The 18,799-nt window shown below is 45.6% G+C and overlaps 1 protein-coding gene across 18 annotated transcripts in view; it reads right to left on the reverse strand.

The window, feature by feature from the left end:
• Nucleotides 1-18,799, reverse strand: part of PARD3 (par-3 family cell polarity regulator) — a 677,665-nt gene that overhangs the window by 39,571 nt on the left and 619,295 nt on the right. For 15 of the 18 annotated variants that reach the window (XM_033439322.2, XM_049705521.1, XM_049705520.1 and 12 more), the window contains 2 exons: nucleotides 14,711-14,838; nucleotides 5,520-7,568 (listed from right to left, as the gene is read on the reverse strand). In XM_033439322.2, coding sequence (XP_033295213.1) covers nucleotides 7,172-7,568; nucleotides 14,711-14,838 — 525 coding nt within the window. In that variant the 3' untranslated portion in view covers nucleotides 5,520-7,171. Of the gene's footprint in view, nucleotides 1-5,519; nucleotides 7,569-14,205; nucleotides 14,234-14,710; nucleotides 14,839-18,799 lie in introns of those variants that run through there. The other 3 variants (XM_049705522.1, XM_033439327.2, XM_033439328.2) reach the window with 2 other exon arrangements.

Consider the following 18,799-nt stretch of genomic DNA (forward strand, 5'->3'; position numbering starts at 1 on the left):
GAGAGAACATTTCCTGGCTTACGGGAAGGAGAGCTGGAGCCAAGGGAAGTGCCTCGTTCAGCTGGATTAGTTATTGGAAACTCGTTTCCTTGGGCCAGCCAGTTCTTCCAGATGCGAAGTCTGTGGCTGTCTGCGTCTCTTCTCCAGGGACACGGATCAGAGGAGTGGGCCCTGGAGCATCAGCTGCTGGCTCCTGCTTCACAACCCCACAGCCCATTTAAAGGAGCAGAGGATGGACACAGCTGTACGGTGAAGCAGCGGGCAAACCCCAGAGAGCCTCCTGGAAGAGATGTCCCACCCTTCGGAGCCGCCCAACCCTGCTCCCTGCCCTGAAACACACCCAGTAACCTCCTGTGTTTCTCTCCAGATGCTGTGACTGTGTTTGATTAGGATCTGGAGTGAAATAAACCACTGGTTTCGTCGGGAATGTCTCAGAGTAAAAGTTTCTTTCTATGCATAATTAATATTCTGCCTCTTTGGAGATAAATTTTATCTCTCCAACTCTGTAAATGGATCGTTTCCCCTTGGCCATTGGTATGTCATCTCTTTACCAAAAATAAAATAAAATACAAAGAAAAAGGATAGGTAAAGAAGAACTCCTCACTAAAAATGATTCACATTTTTATTCCAACGTGAAAAGCTTAAGAATGTTTTTAATGCCTGTCCAGCTTGAAACCCGCCGCAAATGTCTTACAACATTTTGTAACAGGCTTTTCCCATCTGTGCTGAAAACAGCTGATGATTTAATGCAAATTGTCATTGTGTTTTTGCACAATCCTCCAGCGATCTTTTCTATTTTGTATTAGCATTTGGGAGTCTCTCTTGCATCTGCTTCAGAAACTCGCCTGCTAGGACTGGCTTTCTGTTGTGGCCACTCTGTGTTCTAAAGCATCCTGCTTTCCCCACGGTGCAGACCCTTATTTTATTTTTTTAAATTTGTCTGCCTTTAATCTCATAGGACTCTTTCTTTTCTCAACATTAGAACCTGGCTTAGAAATACATACTTTCTGGTCTAAGAGGTTTAAATAGAGAAGCAAAGGATCCAAAGAATGGAACAGTAGTTAGCAACGAGGGACCCAGTGGGGTCTGCAGATCCACACGGAGGCCTGGCTGGTTGTCTATTTCAAAAGGCATTTTTGGACTAAAGTAAACCATTATAGAACCATTGTATTTGTCTCACATAATGTATATAATATACGTACATATGTATTTGTAAGTGCACGCAAATAGTATTATGCTTAATAAAATTTATTTTCATTGTTAATTTCCTAACTCTTTATGCATTACATTGTGTTTCTTTTCCCAATCAATGAATTACCATCAAGTAAAGAATTTTAAATTGTTAAAAACAGAAAAACATCCTTTTGCTAAAACCCTTATAACCCCACAGGTTCAGGACAATGGGTTCCACATTGTGATTGGGCTGTTCACCAACCGGCAAGTCACAAGCTCTCGGATTCCCCATTTCCTCGTGCGTAAAATTGGACTCCCATTTCCCTAACGTGCTTCACAGGGGTTGGGGATGAGAAAGAAGAGAATGCTGTCCCAACTGTAAAGCACTACACGCATAAGTCAACCCGGTAAGGTGGGAGCCAGGGGCTGTGCCCTCTGACGGCTGGTTCAGATTCTGTGTTAACGCTTTGGTTGCCTGGACCAGAGGGCGAGCTCCTTAGGCTCAGATTGGAGGCAAGTCATGCAGATGACATTAAAGAAGCCTTGGAAATGGAGTTGCAAGTCAAGGGCATGCGCAGGACAAATTCACTTGGAGGCCCCACAAGCCAAGTTCAAAGCTTTGCATGATTCCAAAATACCCGGCTTTCAGGGCAAGTCCTCGTTCCACCTCTGTCTGGGTTGTCAGACTAATGTTTGCTCCCATTTCATCCCAACATAAACAACCGTGATAAGTTTGTTGCCACTGACAACGAGAGCCGAATAAAAGCAAGTCAGAGGGCTTCCCTGGTGGCGCAGTGGTTGAGAGTCCGCCTGCCGATGCAGGGGACACGGGTTCGTGCCCCGGTCCGGGAGGATCCCACATGCCACGGAGCGGCTGGGCCGGTGAGCCATGGCCGCTGAGGCTGCGCGTCCGGAGCCTGTGCTCCGCAACGGGTGAGGTCACAACAGTGAGAGGCCCGTGTACCGCAAAAAAAAAAAAAAAAAAAAAGCAAGTCAGATATGAGCTGAACCCTGAAACCAAATCATTCACCAAGGTCACGATTGGTTTAGAAATTTGGACTGTTTCCTTCCTGTCCCTTGCCACCAATTTATGGCATTTCCCCCTTGTAGTTTGCAGTCGGCTGGGCCCTGAGCCACATAAGACTGTTTTTAATGGCAAAATCTTCAAAGTTGTACTTAAAATATTTGCATCGTAAAGTCCCTCATGGAAGCCAAACTTCAGTTTCAGAAGGAGCCTCCTAGCAAGCAGCAACTTGCCTTCAGAGAAGGGAGAAGGGCTCCTGCCCTGACACCACCTTCTAGCCGCTGATCCAAGAGCTGATGACACCCCAGGAGGAGACTCCGATCATCACGAGACTTTGCAGATGCAGAGATGGGAACAAACTCCAAACGGTTTTTCTAAGCCAACGACAGTGCAAGGTGACTCAGCAGTTAGTTGAGCAATTCAAAAGAGCGCTTTTTTTCACACATTTAATTGATCCTGTGAGGAAATAAATGTTAAGGATGAAAGAGGCGTAAGTGCTCAGCTTCACAGTGGGAAGCCTTGGTCCTTGTTTCGTGCACTCTTCTCCCGTGTCCGGAATGAAATAGACACATCTAGGGAGCGACAGGCCAGCGCACCGATAACTCGCTTTAAAAAATAAAAAATGAGGAGATAAAAACTGATCGTTGAAATTTAAACTCAGAAAGAAAAAGAAAAAAAACTCACGAGGAAACGCAATTTCTCTCTTTAGCAAAGACATTTGATCTTATCTGACTCATAATGGAATCCTTCATAAAAATCAAATTCTCCACTATAGGGTTTAATCTAAAAAAACTAAATTTATGGACAAAGGGCACCCATCGATTTTTCCGTTGCTGAATATGAAAGCTGAGGGAAAAGGAAAAGGAGGCAGAGGAAGATGCATGCTGACCGGGAAGATGATGAATTTTGGAGGGAACAACCCATCTAACGGGAAAATAAGCTCCTTCTGTGAGGAAGGCAATGATAATCCCACCTTTTCTCTATGAAATCTGAAGTAAAATATGTTTCTTGTTCAAAAAAAAAAAAAAAAGCTTATGCTCAGAATTACAACCTTCATCCTCCTTGCATTAAAAAAAAAAAGTCAATTTAATTCAACCAGCTTTGTGATCTAATCATTACTCAGAGCTGAAGATGGTTTTTCCATTAAAGTCTCTCCATCATTCTCACTTTCTGACCTGTGAACATTCTTATTAGCTGCCTTATTAAGATGATATCCTGTCTCTGAAGTAAGAAAAGATTATCTCCTTGCCTGACATGTCATTGTCAGAGTAATCTTTGTTAAAAAAAAAAAAAGAAGAAAAGAACTGATTGTTAAATAGACATTTAAATGTACAGCACACCATGTCGTACAAGGACATCCACGATGGGACAAGCGTGATGGAACCTCAGTCACTTCCTCTGCCAGGACCAGCAAACAGAGCCAGAAACAAATTACTATCTGCTTAAGCTCAGGTTGATATCAACTGGAGGTAAGACTTGGGTTTTAAGAATGAAATAAGGGACACATGAAAATAACCAGCTAAATATAGAATTACGTACGCATTTCACATCTGCTGCATGTGCCTGTCACGTGTATAGACGAACAATGTCTACTCCCTAATGAAAACAATCGGAGAAGGGGAGCAGCCCAGGAGATGAGTGCCCTTTTGGGGTGAGTGATGTGGACAGAGAAGCCTCCGGACCCCTGGTCTCTTCTTCCCTCTGGCCTCGTGTTCAGACTCATGGTGGCAGATCATGACAAAGCCCACTGCCGCCTAAGTGGTGGTCAGCAATCTTTGCTTATTTTCTGCCCTTTTTCAAAAAGGGTTTGCAACAAAACCAATGGCCCCCGCTCGATGAAACAAAATTCATTTGGTTTACCGTCTCGGAGTTGATAGATTTGACTTCCTTAGCAGAAAACCTGAGGAGCCCGGGTCCATCTCTCCTTCCTTTTAGTGAGATACCTGGGATCCGCTCACCTCTGAGCTGCCTTTGGTCTAACTGACTCCAGGGAAAGGAGGTGGGTGTGGTGCTTGAGTTACACAGACTATTGCTACATTATATAATGTTGTTTTATAATGTATAGTTACATATACATATTTATAAGACTATCTGTAGTCCTAATGGCCTAAGAGAGGCGATAACAGGGGGACCACGTTTTCTGAGGGACAGTTGAGTGACTGCACCTCCATCCTTAGCTGTGTGAGGGCCTTGGGGTTGCCACCTGCACCCTTTCCTGACTTGAGACTTCTCCCTGCGGACACACGCTCCCTCTGGTCCTTGTGAGATGTGCTGGAGCAGAGGCCAGTTCATTTAGACAAGATTGCTTCATCGGGCATATTCTCACCTCTGTGCTGACCCACATCTATTTCTCCACCTCTTCTCTGTGTGACTCAAACTGTCAGTTTTAATCAACAAATCCTCTGTGATTTAGGCTCCCACAACATTCAGTACTGTCTCTCTTCTCACTGTCAGTTGAGATAAATAACCTGTGAGTTTTGGCATTTGCAGCGGGCCTCCTGGTCAGTGAGAAAATTAACAAATCTGTCCATCTTCGCTTTTCTACTTTCCCACACCTTGTAGGCATATAAGAACCAAAGACGTGTTATCTCCCTGGCTTGCTATACACCTCTCGTTACTAATCTTGAGGTGACAGAGTTTGGATCTAGTGGCAGGATAAGGGTTGCTATGGCAACCAGCTGATGCTCGGCCCTCCCTGGGAGGGCATTTTGGACAGGTCTTTGCAAAGCCTGCCCTTTGGGTGGGGACCACGACCATAATGGTGCACAAGACACACCCAGGGATCTAGTGCCCTTTGTGCCTTCAAAGCACCATACAAATATGTATGAGTGTCCCTCTGGAAGAAGGAGCAAAGCCTCATTGTGTAATCTGGGAAGTAAGAACCAGCCTAGCTTGGAAGTCAGCTTGAATTTGGACTTCTCTCTGGGATCGAGGTACACACGGTCAGGACTCAAGCAGAACATTCGCCTTGTTGAAATGGTCCATAGTGCAAAGGGCAACAATGGAAATATTACATCGCTCTCTGTATAATTATTCTTTTATTTATTCTAGTGTATCGGTTCCTCCCATTCCGAATTTCCCGACTACTCCGGGCAGCCTGGGCCTTCCAGTGGACTCATTAATTAGGTCCTTCTCTCTTTCCTGTCCCCTCTCTCCTCAGGTGTTCAAATAAACAATCAATCACCCACTTCTGTGTCTGCACAGACAGAGATGAGGAAACTTTCAACTTTCTCTAAATATGGAAAAAAAAATTACATCTGTTGGTAGACTAAAAAAAACCCAGCTAGGAGAGTTTTCACAGGAATACTACAGACACACAGAGAACAGGAAGAAATATGCCTTTTATTAGAAGTCTCATATGTACAGGGAAAGCTGTTTCTCACAGCACAGGGGAGGCTGTGAGGAAGAGCAACTGTCGTTGGAGGTCACCACGCTTACACTGGTCACATCATTTCAACATCGCTATGTTCCGTGAACAAACAGAACCATTACACAGAAATGCGAAAGAGACGTAGGTACGGGGATGAACCCCTCACATATTTTCTAAAAAGAAGTGGACACAAAAATACAACGTGCCGGTAAAAATAAAAAATAGAAAATAGGCGTATCGGTACATGTCTTTTTTTTTCTTTTTTGTTAACACACAGTATGCTGAAATTTCATCTCAAGCTTTTCTCACATCGGGATTTGCAGGCACTTTAGCAATCCAGCCACGGTTTACAACAGCCACGGTTCAGACCAACAAATGAGAAGACGGGAACACGGGAGTAACCCAGGTCCTCGTGACCCGCACGTACATGAACGTATTGACACCAGGGCAATCTTCTGTTCTCCCTGTTTGGGGACACCAGAATGTTCTGTGGCATGTGGAACAGCCTTTCTTCTTATTTACCTTTTCTATTTCATGGCAGAATTATCTTGAAACCTGGATGACATCCCCAGGCAGAGAGACAGCAGGTGGATGAACAGACAACCGTCCATTGCGACCGACTTTAAAAACCGGAGAAAGCAGGTGAGGTTCTGGAATCCCGAAGTGAGTGTCCGACTGATCTCTGCTCCATGCTAGGCCCTTCCTGCCAACTCATCAAACAGAAACTAATTTACAAAGAATGGCTGGGATGTACTGGGCCAGACGCTCATCCTGGGAGAATTCTTTCTTTCCTTAGCTACCACCCACCGTGTCATGACACACACTGGGCCGGCGGGTGGGCGGCCCCCTGCCCCACCAGGGCTGACGCCTGTCTCCCCTGTTCCCCACGCAGAGCCATGACTCAACACACATGTGAGGGGCAGGACTGAGAGCAAGGGTATTTATACACACAGACAGAATAATCACTTTATTGGTAACACTGAGTTATAAGGCAGTTACAAAAGGACCCCCCCCCGATAAACAGACGGTGTTGGAATATGGCTTAGCTCCTTTTAGATGAAGGAACTTTCTTGTCGCAAGGGGCTGAGAGAGAAAAGGGAGACCATACTGGTTACAAAGGATTAAAAATGACTGTGCCGGGAAGTACCACGGAATCCCAATTTCTGGTGTGTGTCACCCACTTTCATCCACCAGAGATGGAGATGTCACCTCACCTAAGAAACTTAAAGGGAAAAAAGAGGGTCCAGCGTCACCCTTGACTTCAGGGTAATCTGTTGCCACAAGCTGTAGGGGGCGGTAACACGAAGCCACGACGTCTCCCGGGCTGGGCCAGATTCCCAGTACCTGAGAGATGCAGAGCGTACGATGCCTCGAACAGGTGATTGTCAGATGGCGGTAAGTCCTTCCATGAAACAGACACTTGGGACACAGTGGCAAAGACATTAAGGCCTTCCATCGAATTGCCCACACTGCTTAAAGGCACTAATACCAGCAACAGAAATATTCCATACTACCACCGAGGTTTCAAAAAAACTCCCAAAATACAAGTCTTCATAGGAAAATGTCCTTTATTGCATGACACGAAGAGTCTGTTCTTCTCCTTCTCAGGAATAGAAGGGTCTCCCTTTCTCAGGAGTCTGGAGTCTGTTCAGCCTGGCGACCTGAGAAGGGGAGGGGGGGACGTCCTGCCGGAAGGGCCCCTTGGGGGGGATGTGACTGGGGTCCTGGACTTTTTTATATGAGTCATAGTTGTTGAGCCCCTCGGGGGGAGGGGGCTGCTTCTTCATCTGCTGCTCTTTCCGCCTCTGCTCCTGGCGGAGGAGCTCCTGGGTCTCCAGCATGACCCTGGCGTTGAAGCCGTGCCCGCCCAGGTAGCCGTTCCGGGAGCCTTGGTAGCTGGAATACCTGGGGTTCTCCTTGGCACTCTGGAAGCCTTCCCCAGGGGAATAGTTTTGCTCCCAAGAATCCTGGGAGACGGAGCTGGCGTTTTTCCTGCTTTGCCTAGAAAGCAAAGCCCAAAGGTGAGTGTGAGGGTTGGGAAAAGAGGAGGGAGAGAGATGGAAGGAAGGAGTGAGGGGGCAGGGCTGAGCCAAAATAGCATTGCTATATCCCAACAAACATTACAAGAAGTCCCATACATACGAACCTTCAAGTTGTGTACTTTCAATCATGCGAACGTGCGTTCGCATGTCCAATCACGGAAAGTTACTTCACGTGTCTGGCGTACATTGTCATGTGCGTGCATCCTCCACAAATGTTTGCGCTTTTGTGTACTTTACTGTACAGTACTGGGTAGAGTACAGTAGTACAGTACCTTCATTTCAGGCCCAGGATGTCCGGAAGCAAGCGGAAAAGCAGCAGTGATGTAGCTGGTACTACTGTACTTTTCAAGTACTGTACTGTAAGATTAAACGTGTTTTCTTTATTTTGGGGGTTGGTTTGTTTTTTTTATGTATTATTTGTGTGGAAAGTACTATAAAACGATTACAGTACAGTACTATCTAGCTGACTGTGTGAGCTGGGTACCTAGGGTAACTCTGTCGGACTTACGAACATGCTCTCGGAACGGAACTTGTTCGAATGTAGGGGACTTAACTGTATTTGGTTCCAGTCACGTGCCAGACACTGTGATAGGGGCGGGAGCATGAAAACATGACTGTCCCTGGCAAGTTCAAGTCTGAGACAAGTCTGCACGAACAATGGCTACACAGGAGAGACAGCTAACAGATTCTGCGGCTACTCAGAAACGGGGTCCTCCTCCCGTGTCTGGGCGGTGCTCTCTGTTCTGCTCAGGGTGCCAGCGTCTCCCGCAGTTTAGACTCACGGGCAGAACGCTGTTAGGGGCGTTAGCGATTTGGCAGCTTCTACGCCAGCAACAATGTCTCGCTTTACAACATTACAATTCAATTCTAAACAAGCCAAACAAATATTTTACACGGCTACCACCATCACGCCAGAGACGCCAGCTAATGTGAAGTACGTGTGACGGATTCCGATTTGAGTTCAGTTACGAAAGCTTTAAGTCTAGACTGCTTTAGGATTAAAAAGGCAACAGGCAGTCCCTTAATGCCCCGGCTTTTGAGTTGTATATGTCAGCAACTGACACCCTTCGGAATACAGGCTCATCAAGATTGCAGAGCCTGGACGTGTGCGGAGGAAGCACTATTTTCCTGCCCACGGTATCCTTACCCAAGCCCAGGGTAACTTCCTCAACTCACTTTCTGTCACCCCAGGATGGGGAAATGAATCAGAGTCCTATAGAAATTTCAGCTTCTTATCCCTTCTGCAATAAAGTTGCACATCATTTTCAGGAAACATGATTGTTTTGAAACATCTTTAATTTACTATCAAGTCTCTAGACGCTTTTATGAATTTACAATACGATTGGCTATGATAAAGTAAAACAATTTTGTGCCAGGAAGGAAGACATGCCCTAATTTTTTTGCCTTAAAAATGGAAGAGAAGGAGCGAGAATTGAGCCATAAAACAAAAAAATATATTGCTCCATTTATCAATAAGAAAATCATTCTCATCAACACACACAACATGACAGAGTGTTCAGAAAGACTGGAACAGGAAAAATAAGGTCTATGCAGCACTGGGTCTCCCACAGGAATGAAGCCATGTGCATTCCTGAACATTCAGAAGTGCTGTCAACGTGGCTTGGGATAAAATCTGCCCATTTTCCATATGACCTAAAATGTAGTCAAGGGTATTTTCAATAAGGAAGATGAACTACTGTCCAGAATCCTCCCTGGATATGACTCTGATTAACTGAACAGTCTACAGTATATCCATCCTTTTAATGGGAATCGGGCCATGTGTACCGTCCGCCCAGGCAAGAATCCTTATATTTGATGGACTAGTTTATTTGCCTAAAGCACTGATTACCTTCACTTAAAGAGTCATAAATTAATCTGCTCAGAGCAGTGAGTGATGGAGAGTGCCAGCATGAAACCAAGGGATTTGACATCAATCATGAAACTTTAATTAAAACAACAAACTTGTTACTGATGTCATAGCAACAACGTGGGATTCCCTCCCAGGTTAGTTATCAGTTTAAGGATAACCGGAAATAGGCTTCTTCATCCTTGGTCCACGGGGATCCACTAGCCCCGTCCATCCCCGTCTCCAACTCCATGATGCCGGAGGCTTTGCTCCACGTAAGCACGTACCGGAAGTTGCATTTTGAATCAGTCCAGGAAAACAGAGGCTTTTTGTATTCAAACACACTGAGAATTCACTAACGGTTTGTTCAGGATGGAAATTATGACGATGTGGGAGAAAGCATTTCTTGAAGCTAAAATTTTCTTCAAATTAAGCAGTTTAGAGAGAAGGAAGAAAACCTCCCTGAGGTTCGAAGTAAGACACTTGAGGAAAGTACATACACACAGATATGTACACATGGGTGCATGGACACACGTACACACACACACACACATGCTTCCTCAGAAAGGAAGCTAGTGTAGCAACAAGTTCTTGATTAAAGAAGAGGACAAGAAATGAGCAGGTTGTAGAGAAACACAAGAAAGCAGCAGACAGAGAGTCTCCTCCCCTGGAAGATGAGGCACGCAGGCGCGGAGCACAGTGTGAGAGAGGCTGGGCGTCCCGCGGACACAGATCCAGCCCCGGGTCTGCGCGTGTGGCTGTGTGAGCCTGGGAGGGTTATCCTCCCTGGGCCCAAGGTGCATCATCTGTGAAACAGGCATAATCTCTAATCTCATAGGGTTCTGGGGAGAAATAAATGAAATCACAGACGTAAAATGCTCACAAAAGTGTGGCATATAGTACATGGTTCACTACTGGGTGACTTTCAAGTGACTTTGTCTCCAATAATTAGGCTCTGGGTTTGGGAGGGCATCTTTCTGACCAAGGGAAAAAAATAAACAAAACGTTCAGCTTTCTGTCCTTTGTCTGAAGGGTTGGTAGAGATCAGGGAGCAGAGAAAGGCACCAAAGACTAACTGGAGAACCCTCACTCGGGGAAGCAACTCACAAACACGTCCCAGAGTTAGAATCAGAAGCAAGCTTCCCACTGTCCCAGCATTGCTCAAAGGCCACGAATAACCACAGGAGCAACAAAGCATCATTCCTTCCAATGAATGTCTTTACAGTCAACACGCAGGTTTGTTGGGTCCTGGAATGCGCTCACTGGAGACTCGTGAGTCGACCCAAAGCACGGACCCTGGTGTGGCAATAACTCCCTCTTAGTGATGATGGCTGAAGAGCACTGTCATGTACAGGACACCCAGCAAAGCCCCAGCGCCTGAGGAAAGCCGTCAGTCACTGCGCTGAGGAGGACACGCAGGGATGAAGAAAGACAGACCACAGCTGACAAGGTGAGAGGCAGTCGAGACACGTAATAAACGGGCCTGTGGGGGAGACTGAGTCAGGGCGTGGAGACACAGCCGGGAAGCGAGGTGGATGAGCAAGAAGCCACCAATGGCAGGAGGAAAGACGCAGAGGAAAGGTAAAGAAAAGCGTTCAACAAAGAATCTTGAGTATGTTTTTCTATCAGTGACTACGACCCAACATACTTTTCTACCACTCAGATTTAGAGCTGCCTTTTGGGTACGAAGGAACTAAGCTAGGCATTTTTAAAAGGATTTTTAAAAAAAAGTAAAACAGAAAAAAGAAAACTAACTTAGGAATACAAAAATAAAAAAGAAATCCTCCTCTGATTGAGAATTAAGCGTGTGGCCACTCGTGTCCCCTTCCCCCGATCTCGTGTTACCACCTGGCCAGTGTTTCTTACTGACATTTCACGGTGCAACCTGAATTCTGCCTATAGGTTTCCTTAATCACAGTGAGAATTTACAAACCCCTCTGGTGCGTATACATCCCTCTAATTCAAACCACCTCACCTAGCGCGCCTGATACAGTCTCGACCATTTGTTTTCTTTTATGCTCCACTTTGCAACTGAACCCTTTGTGTGTGCGTGAAATCGTTTTGGTATCAAATGCCACAGCAACTTGCTCAGACCAAAGTCCACTAATTGTCCACATCCGAAGAGCTGAGGTCAAGTGTCTTTGAAGAATATCACATGTCAGAAACGGGGATTCGCCTCCAGCTCGTGCGGGTCACAGCCCCCCTCCGATCTCCAGCCTCTGGCTGAGTGAGGTTCCCTGCAAGGAACCAAGCTGTGTGCAAGGCCCTGCATTCCTAATTCCCTCACTCAGAGATGCACGTCGGGGAATTACAGTTGACCCTTGAACCGCATGGGTTTCAACTGCACAGATCCACTTGTACATGGATATTTTCCAAGAGTAAGTACCTCAGGACGACAGGGTCTGTGGTTGGTTGAATCCACGGACACAGAGGAGTCGTGGATGGAACCGTGGATACGGAGGGCTGACAATAAGTTATATGCAAATTAACTCCCCCCACTGTACTCTAAAAGAAGTGAATGTGATGTACAGGCCGACCAGCCCCACTCACCTAAACTCACACAGCTCTTTAATTTTAAGATTTCTACTTTTCTCCTATCCGCACAGAATAAAATGGCTAATAGTAAGGGAGTTATAAATGACCAGAGGGAAAGTTCTGGTTCTTTAGGGAAACACTAACTGACAGCAATAGTCCCAGCAGCGGCAAGCCGCTGGTCCATGGAATTCCAGGTGCCTCTACCTGTGCTCCAGGGGGAGAGGAGGGAGAGAAGCACAGAGGACGGGAGAGCTGGAGAGGGTTAGGGGTGGAGATGGAGAGGGGGCGCCAGGATGAAAGGATCCGTTTGGAGAACTGAGCGACTTTGGAAGGTGAGCGGGAGTAATCCGGTGCACCTGCCTCTCTCTGGTCCTCTTCCCGAGGATGGGGCCCCAGAGTCTCTCCTCCCACCAGGCCCTCCCGCCCCTATCCCCCTCCTTCCCTTCCCTAGTCCTGGCCATTTCCCATCTCACTTTCTTCTTACACACACTTTATGAGAGCTCTCCTCCATTTCTTACAAATACTGTCAAACACAACTAAAGTACAAGAAGCCAAACATTTTGCCAATACGATAAGATCACAGCCCCTGCGTGGACAACACCATCCACGTGGGCCGCGATGCACAATGGCCACTGCGTGGCTGGGACAGCAGGGCCACACCACGCGTGTCAAGTCATCCCCATCATCACACTTGTCTTTCTGACGGAAGGCAAGCTGACAGGCTGCAAGAAGGGAACTTACACAGCAGAAGGTTTCTGCGTAATCCTTGAAGTGTTGCCCATTTGATGCTCCGGGGTGATTCAGGCGGTGGCCTCCCCCCAAGTGCTAAGGGCAGCAGAGCACAGAGACCTTTATGTCCATATCTGCTCACGTTCCAAATGTGAGCACCAAAGCCCTCGGTGGCAACGAGCATTACAAGATAGTGGTTTAGGGTCGGGGTGGGCAGGGTGGGGTTTGAATTCTGGTGGAATTACGTACTAGTGTGGGACCTTGAGGGGCGTACCTTAATTTCTCTGAGTTGTTTCCTTGTAAGACGTGCTCTCCAAGGTCTTGTCTAGACCTAAACTTCAATGGCTCTTGCCTAGAGTGGGCTAAATAACTGTTAGTTATGCTCCCATGTAAAAGAAAGGATACTTCCGTACTCAAAGGAGACACAGCTTTACGGATTGGGAGAGGACAGCTGAGTGATCGAGTTCCCACACCAGGCAGTGCCCCTCCTGGTACAGAGCTGCACTCACACCACGTGGGCGTGGCTGACCCGGGTCAGTGCAGTGAAGTCCCCCGGGCCGGTTATGGTGGTTATTTAACACTAAAAGGACTCCCCTTTATTAGAATCAGGATCACTTTCATATCAGTCGGTCAAATTTGCCCCACCCCAGCACTCTTTTCCCCCAAATTCAAAATGGTCTACTTGATATAAACATGGTAAGTAGACGTTTTCCACCCAAAATGTTTTTGTCACCTGGTTTTGAAATCGTGTTCCGTACAAACGCCTGTAAGAATTGTGATGATAGGAGTGACTTCTTTGGGGAAGTTTGGAAAGCTGAATGGTTTTAAACACTTTCATTATTTACAGTACTTAGACGGAAAATGGCTATTTCAATGTCTTAGGGCGCCGTTACCTGAGGGCTCTCAGGCCTTTGGCAGAGAAGCCCTGGGGCAGAGGGGCCTCCACGTGGGGAGCCCGGCAGGGAAACCCTTCTGGCTCAGCCATCAGCTAGGCAAGTGGACATCCCGGGACTCTCCGAGGTTCAACACTGAGCAGAAGCAAGGATGGCAGGACGGCAAGAGAGGCAGGTTTGGGACCACTGATCCCCCTTAGATACGGTGCCTGGAGCATTTAGCCCCTATCCTTTTGGAGAAGTCTAGATTTACAAGATATCATTTATCCTAGTTACCCCTGAGCTGAGCAAAGTCCTCTTTCCATTTCTCAGTTGAGGAATCTGTCTCCAGCCCCATGGGAGGTCGCAGAACCAACACGGTAAGTCCCCTACATACGAACCTCCAAGTTGCGAAGATGTGAACCTGCATCTGGTTCCAGCAAGGAACCAGAACCTGTGCCGTCAACGACAGGCGTGAGGGACATGGCAGCTCGCCCTCCGTCTCCTATCGCTGACGATCCTTCAGCTCTACCACCCCCCACCTCCTCTCCCTCCTCCAGTCCGTACCTCTTCTTGCCTGTTCACTCGATGCCAGCCCCTGGATGCCAGCTTCTGTACGACTGTACTTTTCAAGGTACTATACTGTAAGATTAAAGATGTTTATTTTTTGTCTTTTAGGTATTATGTGTGTGAAAAGTATTCTAAATCTATTACAGTGCAGTACTGTGTAGCTGATTGTGTTAGTTGGGTACCTAGGCTAACTTTGTTGGACTTATGAACAAATTGGACTTACAAACGTGCTCTCAGAACGGAACTCGTTCATACGTAGGGGACTTACTGTACCAGAACCCAGGTCTGACCCCTAAGCCCAGTCCTCGTGGATCAAGCCACTTCAGGTCCCGTGAGGGAGCTGTCTGGTGAAGGTGTGGGCATCTCCTAAAACACCTCCCTCCGGGTCTCCCTGCCGCGTGGTAAGGTGGCCTCTAGGTAAGCGATGATTCCCACCATCTACGTGCGGTTCTTCGTTATTGGAGAAAGTGCACTGGGGAGGAGGGATTCCCAAGGGACAAGGACAGGGAGGATGGCGACACGCAGGGGGTGCACGTGGGGTGCTCGTACCGGGGCAGGGAGCTGTACTGGCGCTGGGCCTGCTGGAAGCTCTCACGTTCTTCCTGCCGTTGCCGCTGCATCTGCACCTCCACCGACACCGAGTGCCGGCCGCTCTGCGCCGACGGTCTGGAGTTGGGCTGCAGGGGGAAAACGCAACACGAGTCATGAGAAAGGAATTACGAATATCACAGGACTGGTGACTGTTTCCATTCTCATAGACTGACTTAGAAACAATTTTCAACTTCCGTGAATTTCTTAAAAATCAAGTGCAATTTTCTTAGGAGGCATCTCACTGATCTCGTGAGCCCCAAATACCCCATCATCCTAAATTTTAATTACGGCTTTAGAATGGTTTAAAATTGAGACGTCCACCTTTCTAGTCTGCCTAAGTGAGGTTTGGTAAATACTGACATTAGACACTAGTTTACATCCCTTGTATATACAGCAAATACAGGGGAGTAAGGCTGCTCAGAAATCTAGAAGTCAATGCCAAAAAATATAAGATTTTGCTACAATAATTCACAACAGTGGGAAAGTCCAAGGGTACACACTTGGAAGTTGGCCATGCTGGTGAATCTTTTCGGTAGTTATGTATTTTACTCTAGCAGTAGGATACAATGTAGCTGATTCCCCTTTTATTAAAGGATGACAGCTCAATTTTGAACCAAAATTAGTTGAAACTAGGCAGTGTTCACCACATACAGGTCCTCCAATCCACGGATGGCAGCCACATGTGAACAGAAACACTTATCAAAAGAATGAATCTGCAAGCTAACAGCTACTGGAATTGGTTATGAAATAACACATTTTGCCTTAGTTACGAGGATATGGCATTTTTACCTAGGTTAATTATACGCTACAGAGAAATTTTCCATCCTCTGGCTAACTACTTTGGTCAGCAGGTCATCTGCTCATTGCTGCCACTGACCAAAACCAGATATTGGGTGATATATGATGCTGGGCCCCTGTGGATGCTTTAGCTTCTCACCGTCAGCGTTTAGCTCACCTTCGAGATCTGGCCTTTTGAAAGTAGCTCCACTCAAAACAGACAACGATGCCTCTAACTTTACAAAACAGCTGACAATGGTTGATCACAGCATCAATGGCAGTCACTCTTAAGTACTCCTTTTTAGTGCTCGCCGACCTCTGCCCCCTTTGTGTTATGCAACACTGTGCAATAGGCTTATTCTGAATGAAGACTGTCTCTTATAAACAAGTTATGGATTTTCTTTTAGAGTTGAAAGCCAATGAGAGACCTGGGCTCAATAATCATTTTCTGAAATCATATGGGTCTCAGCATTCGTTTGGAGCATGGTAAGATAACACGTGGTTTGTTCCTTAAAGAGTGGCTCCTCTGGTTGGCTTTTGTGTGAAGAGAAAGAAAGCAATCTCTATTGTCCCCTTTCTGCCTAGCTAGCATAGCCCATTTGTTGGTAAGCAGTGATGAGGCAATGTGCAGGACAAAATTTCAAAGCATATGTACATCATCAGCGAGCATATTAAAAATATCCCGATACAAAAATAATGGGCGAAGAGGTTAGGCTTTACAATACCCCGGTCTCTACGAGTGGAACACGCCTTGGAACAAACGTGTGTTCGGAGACCCACTCCACAACACCGTTCAAAGAAAACACATTGCCGAGTGAGCTCTGCTTATACAAACAGAGCATGAAGCAATTGTTCATCGACAACATTAAGCAGACAGACAGTTTCTTCCATGACCCTTGATGAGGCTGGCCCCGAAGAGCACTGAGCTGACCTATTATTGGTGGGGAGCCTGGGGAAGGGCCACTGGACGGGGAAAGTGAAGCAAGGAAATACGCCTTCGAAAAGAACCCCATTTTCCTTTCCTTTACAGCCCGTCTAAGCTACACACATGTGTCAAACAGTCTTGAAAGGCCTGGCATGCTGCTGCAGGATTTAGTAACCAGCTTTTCAAGCTCCCGCCGTTCTGTGACACGCTGCTTGTGGAGCTGTGAAAAGAAAATGCAAGGTCTTGTAGAAAGGTGTTTCTCCCAGAGGCCTGAAAATTTGATTCTGACGGAGGAAAAAAAACAAACAAAACAGTTGAAGGGCTTTTGCTTCCGCTACTGTGCGTTTTCTGATTTTCTGATACTGTTTATCAGTGGCACATCTGGTGGATCTGGATGAACCCCAGTAATGAAATTATCATGGGCTCTGAAGACTTAGAATGAGGGAATGAGTTTGGAATCAGCAAACTGACATATTTCATTCTGTTTGCTCACTCTGATGAAATACAAACCTCAGCCTTACTATTAATATTTTACTCTCTTTCTCTTTTCAGAGCATGCAAAAGAGTAGGTTATTAGAAAGAATCACCGGGACTTCCCTGGTGACGCAGTGCTTAAGAATCCGCCTGCCAGTGCAGGGTACACAGGTTCGATCCCTGGTCAGGGAAGAGCCCACATGGCGCGGAGCAACAAAGCCCGTGCGCCACAACTACTGAGCCTGTGCTCTAGAGCCCGCACACCTCAACGAAGAGTAGCCCCCGCTCGCTGCAACTAGAGAAAGCCAGAAAGCCCGGGTGCAGCAACGAAGCCACCACACAGCCAAAAAAAAAAAGAAAAGAAAAGAAAGAAAGAATCACCCTTAGTTTCAGGATGAAAGTTGACTGGGCTGCAGATTTCAAGGAAGATTGTGTGCATGACGGGTCCAGAGGAACAATGAGAGAAGGTCGTCCTGGCAAGTTTTCTACTTGGCCTGAATCAAAAATAACCTGATTCATGATTTCGATGAAGATCTCATAAAAACGTAAATTGTGGGAACAGTCTTACCACCGACAGCCCCAACTTTAAGATACTGTGGTTTTGTGGTTTTCATCCCTACGGCAAAAATAGAAAAATGTATCTAGAGTCCAAAATCACAAAAATAAAGATAGAAATGAAGAAAGAGATCAGGTTTAACCCCAGAGAGAAGGGCATGTTTTCGGATAAAACAGCATCAGCAACTACAACAACAAAGCAACATCTATACAGGGAAACACGCAGGGAACACATAATTGTAATGAGTCCAGAGATTCACCAGACAGCAAGGCAATAGCTCAGCTTTGAGAGTGCAAATCATAAATAACCCCGGCCTTGTTTGTGATGAAACTGGTGACAAGCAGCTACCTTTTAAGTAAAAAAATAGCCCAGGTTGCCAAGGCCATAATAATGACAGAGGTTATAAGACAGAAGTATATACGTGATTATCTCTTACACAATACACCGGAGAACCACGATACGTGACTGTCTTCATGGCTTATGTTTAAAACCACAAGTGAAAATGATGCAGGTTGCTTTTGTAAATGAGCTGCAAAGTACTGGTCTTTATTGTGATTATGAAGAGATACGATTTATATTATATAAAAAATTACATAAAGCTTCGAAAGCTGCACAGTTTTGGTATCACTAACGTAGAACAAAATATTGAAAATATCTTCTGTACAGTGTTTCGCTAAATTAAGTCCTTACGCATTTCTCTCCATTAAGTAAGAATCATCCTTATTTTTCCAAAATAAAAACAGACAATACAAAAAATAAAAATACAAAACCCAAACTGTTAATAGACTAAAGAAAGAACAAAAATAAATGTATACTGTACAAAGTTTCAGTACTAATTTGAACTAGGTGGTATTATAAGCTTTTTAGAGCTTCGTATAAAAGTGTGTGTGTCTCTTATGAAATAAAATTCATTAGTTTTATTAATATTTAATACTGCTTAAATAATCGAATTTTTCTTCACATAGATAAGAAGAAGAGCATGTATGCATATGTGTGTGTGCACTTGTATATATTCACACATACACATATATGTAATAGTCTTATGAATGAGAATTTAGGGTGGGTTTTCTACTTAAATAATGAATAATAAAAAATTTCAAATTTTCACATATGTCCAGGGCATGTAGAGAAAACAAAAATAAAATACAAGAAGTTTCTGTGCTTTGGATGAAAACCTATGATGAAGATGATGATAATGATAAAACAAAGAACAATGATATCCCTTGAGATTTAAAGTCCTGATTTTAGTAATTCAAATGCACTGCAATCCTAGTATGAATTCCACATTCTGATAACAAATAGTCACTTAATCGTG

The sequence above is a fragment of the Orcinus orca genome, chromosome 2 (genome assembly GCF_937001465.1).
Source record: "Orcinus orca chromosome 2, mOrcOrc1.1, whole genome shotgun sequence".
NCBI classification, from domain to species: domain Eukaryota; kingdom Metazoa; phylum Chordata; class Mammalia; order Artiodactyla; family Delphinidae; genus Orcinus; species Orcinus orca.